At 58.0% G+C, this 4,279-nt stretch overlaps 1 protein-coding gene across 1 annotated transcript; it reads right to left on the bottom strand.

Annotated features, from left to right (window-relative positions):
• Positions 1-1,269: 1,269 nt before the first annotated feature.
• Positions 1,270-3,945, bottom strand: INHBC (inhibin, beta C). Its single transcript, XM_010284705.1, has 2 exons — positions 3,609-3,945; positions 1,270-2,012 (listed from the first exon to the last, which is right to left on the bottom strand). Exons 1-2 carry the CDS (start codon positions 3,943-3,945, stop codon positions 1,270-1,272), a joined length of 1,080 nt encoding a protein of 359 aa, XP_010283007.1.
• Positions 3,946-4,279: the final 334 nt, after the last annotated feature.

Consider the following 4,279-nt stretch of genomic DNA (forward strand, 5'->3'; position numbering starts at 1 on the left):
CAGCGAGGGGGGCAGCTGCTCTGGGCTGCACGCCAGAGAGGTTGCTCCCTAAGTGAGGGAACTGGCATGGGGTTGTAGGCAAGGTTGGGTGTCCTGGGCACTGTGGCTTTGGCAGTCTTGCCTGGCAGTCTCTGTCCACTTTAAAAGGGAGAAGCGTTGCTCAGTTTTGTCCTGACTTGGGGCAAGAATGGCCAAATACAGATGGTTTTGGTGGAATGGAAAATTTGGCCCAGTCGAGGAATGGTGCCTTCTCAGGTGGGAATCACAAGCCCCCGGTGTCCAGTGGCTCCCACACCATGCCTTGGATCTGGTTGAGACAAGCCAGAGGTTCTGCATAGCCCCTGGGAAAGGCAGCCAAGGGGCAGAGAGCATGAGAGCTGTGGGGGCCAGCAGCATTGCAGTCTTTGGGCACAGTGCATCCTGGTGATGGATGCCCAACCCTGCTGCCTGTGTTTTATAACTAAGTCGTTGGTTAGAAAAGGACTGTGCATGGCAGAACGGGTCAGTTCTGTGCCATCTTGGGGCTGTCTGTAGTAGGGCACATCCACTGCCTTGCACCTTGGGGAGAGGTGGAAGATGTGCTGGTTAATGACAGGGCACGCATATGTGTACACATACATGTGCACTCTACGGCTGGCAGTCTTTTTATTGAACACCAGGTAGCTGGGATGCTTGGAGAGGGAGACATTTTCGTCCCACTGGGATCAATTTCCCCTTCCTCACCCTCCTCAACCTCATGTCCAGCTGAGGAGTGGGGCCCTGTGGATGGCTCTCTCCCCTCTGGCCTAGCCATCCCCCAGCATCTTTTCAGCTTCTATCTCCCCCAGCAGCCAGAGGTGGCCACTGTTGGGACCCGTTACCTGAAAAGCACATGTTCGTGTTGCAGCACTGAGGGCTGCACCATGGCCTTGGACTGGGACCAGCAGTAGGGTGAGCTGGGGCTGCTATGAGCCACCTGGGGAGTCATGTTCTGCAGAGTCCTGCAGGTAGAAGGGTCTGGTGTCTGTCAGGAGCCAGTCCCAGAGACCGTTGTTCATGGGCAGAGAGGAATCCATGGGCAGATCTGAAGGGGGAAAAGAGCCGTGTGGGAGGTAAGGGAGGACTTGCAGATTCAGCATCACCCTTGATGCTTCAACCTCAGGAGGAGAAAACACCTTGCAAGGCTTCCCATCTCTCATCAGCTCACCAGGTCTCACACTGCCAGAGAGGGGCAGGGAGGAGAGCCCTGTGCAGCACAGGTCCTGCCCTCCTGCCTCCGCAGGCAGCCGGTCAGGTACAACCACAGGCATCGACAATCATGTCGGGGATGTCAGTCTTGACGATGTTGCTGTCCCGGTCATAGTAGAGCAGAGAGAGGGGGCGACGCTGCGTGGGCACGCAGCAGGAGTCCACAGCCGCGTCCGCGTTGTTGGCTTTGATGAGGTTGAGGACAGCCGTGTGGAAGGAGGCGGCAAGGCCAGGGATGCCAGCCATGTGCAGAGGGCAGAGCCCCGTGCAGTAGTTCATGTGATATCCCTCCGGCTGGATGATACAGTCCTCCCAGCCGATCTCCTTGAAGTCCACAAAGAATTCCTTGCGACAGCACATCCGAGAGTCCCCACTGCAATCAATGCCGCGCCGCTGGACCCGGTGGGTCGTCCTGGCCCGGGCTCGGGCTGCCACAAATGGCCAGTGGGAATCACTGTGGCCAGCCAGGAGGGGAGACCCCCAATCCTCTGCCACTTCCAGCTCCACAGTGAGCCTCTGGCTCCCTTGGCCAAAGAGGCTCTGGACAGCTCGGCCCACATCCAGCGTGGCCCAGCCAGCCCTCTGCACTTCCAGCTGTGTCTCACTGGCCATGGTCATGTTCAGCCCCATCGGGTCTGGGTGCAAGAGTCTCATGGTGACAGGATGTGTTCCAGGGCCAGGGACTGCCCAGAACAGGTAGAGGGTGGCTTGCAGGATCTCGGTGCTTCTAGCCAGCTCCCGGGTGAAGTGGAAATGCAGGCGAACTGTGCGGGAGGTGGAAGACCCTGTGCACAGAACCAAAAGCAGAGTCAGGGGGTGAAGGGGTGAGGGGAGGACCTCCCCCAGCTGGCAGCCACCAAGTCGGACCAAGTGGGAGGTATATCCAAGCCAAGGAGCAGGGTACAGTACATGCAGGCATTGAGCGGCCCCCACTTCCCTGCACTGCTGCTGGTCTTCCTTCTTAAACAGCTCTAAAGCAGCCACATCTGGGTCCAGTGCTGAATGCAGCAACCCAGCTTGGTTCCGCCTCCTCTGGCCTGATATCCCCCTTGTCAGTGAAACTGCTGGAGGATTTTAGAGTAGGTTATCTGGCTGTGTAAACCAGCCTTGGATTTAAGGCAGTCGCGCTGATTTGCCCCTCCAGGATTACCTCTACTTTCCACGGCTGGAACCATCACCTGACATTGCTCCAGCATGTCCCACCCTTGCTGCTGCTGAGGCTGCAGAGCTGCCTCTCCTCCTCGTGGAGAAAGGGGTGCCAGGGACCGTGAGAGTAGCACTGGGCTCCTCGGCACAGCTCTGCCTGTGAGGATACAACCCCCCTCCTCTGTGCTCTTGCGCAGCACAGTGGGGTGAGACACTGGGCTCAGCCCCGTGGCTCACACCGGGTCTTCCACTGCCAGCAGACACTCCGCTGAGCCAGGACACAACTCCCCATTGTCCTCATGTATGAAAACACAATACACTGTGGAGGACCATTGTTCCCAGACGTCTTTAAGGACACAGCAAGCTCTCACTATCCCACAGCAGCCACACAAACCACACAAATGCCTGCAAAGGGAGTCTGTGCCCCCCACACCTCACCAAGCAGCAGTCTGGGCTGGGCAAAGTGATGGTGCAGAAGGATGCTCTGCAGGATGGAGCAGAAATTCTGCTTCTTTCCAAAGAAGGCTGCATTTGCCTGGGAGAAGTGGACGGGACAGGACAGGACCTTATTTTTCCAGTGATACTTGTCAGGATCCTTGAGCATGTTTTGGGGAGCTCTCTCCTCCCAGGAACACAGCTGATTCTGGAGTGAAATGTGGCAACCCACCACTTTGGCTAGGAAGCGGAGACACAGCTGAGTGTGGGGAGCAGATGGGCTTTGGAGACCTAAGTCCACACATCGCGAGCTGATGGAGAATCTAGGCTTAAAATCACATTTTGAAAAACATGGCCATCTGACCCCTCCACCTCTAGCACAAGCGGGGAGGGTTCAACAGAAATGGACAACAAATTCACATGATACAGCAGTCCATCTTTGCTCCTGCACTCACCCCCTTGCCCCACCATGGCCCATATGTAAATGAGAGGGGCCCCAGAGCCTCAGTAGTGCTTCCCCTGCCCATGGCAAGGGGTGCATGGGTTGGGGTAGGCTCAGGACATGGATGCAAATGTTCTGGATATAGAGCCTCTCATCGCCAGTCCTTCCAGCAGCAGTGTGCCCACCAGCCCGGTCCATAGCCTGGCATTGCTTGCAGGAGCATGATGCCCCCGTGCAGAGCTTTTGAAATGCCTGTGCAGAGGAGGAAACCTCTCACCACCTTCCCCTTCCTTCCCTCTGTGCCTCCCACCTCAGGGCCCATCCCACCATGCCCATGGGATGCGGGGTCTGTACAGACCTGACTTGGCAAAGCTCAAGATCTCGTACTCCTGCACACCCATACCCGGACGCAGGTGTAGGATGCTGCCATCAAGGGGCATCCCTGGGGAGACAGCCATATCCATGCGCTGCGCACGCATCCTGTGGAGGGCGTTTAGCAGGGCCCCCCTGGATGTGGGCTGAGTGATGTTGGGCCTGTCAGGCAAGTGGAGCTTGGAGAGGATGCTCTGCTTTGCCATCGTGATGAGGACGTCCCGCTGCACGGTGGGGGCCAGGGCCGCTAGCCCGCAGGCTGGGCACCACACTCCCTTAGGAGTCGCCATCCTCAGAAGGCTCAGGAGCAGGAAAGCCACCATGGCTGTCATCTCTGGTGCCAGGAGGTGACAGCTTGGGGGTCTCAGCAAATAGTGTTCCTCCAACTGTCGGATGAGCCAAAGTCAAACTGGGGCTGTGAGAGCAGAGTGCGGTGGCAGGACAGCAGCGCTGGACTCTACAGGAGCAGAGAGCGAGGAAGGGCTCGTTCTCCTGACGTGGCCACAAATATTGGCTGATCCCGGGCAAGATAAACGCCCCTGTGATCCTGCAGGAGCCTCTCCTGAGCATGGGGCAGCTGCGGCACAGCTCGCCCCGGGTTAAGGTGGACCCGGGAGGATGGCGCTCCTGCTCGGGAGGCTCAGACCGAGGCTGCCC

Source organism: Phaethon lepturus, unplaced genomic scaffold (assembly GCF_000687285.1).
Source record: "Phaethon lepturus isolate BGI_N335 unplaced genomic scaffold, ASM68728v1 scaffold41173, whole genome shotgun sequence".
Lineage (NCBI taxonomy): Eukaryota > Metazoa > Chordata > Aves > Phaethontiformes > Phaethontidae > Phaethon > Phaethon lepturus.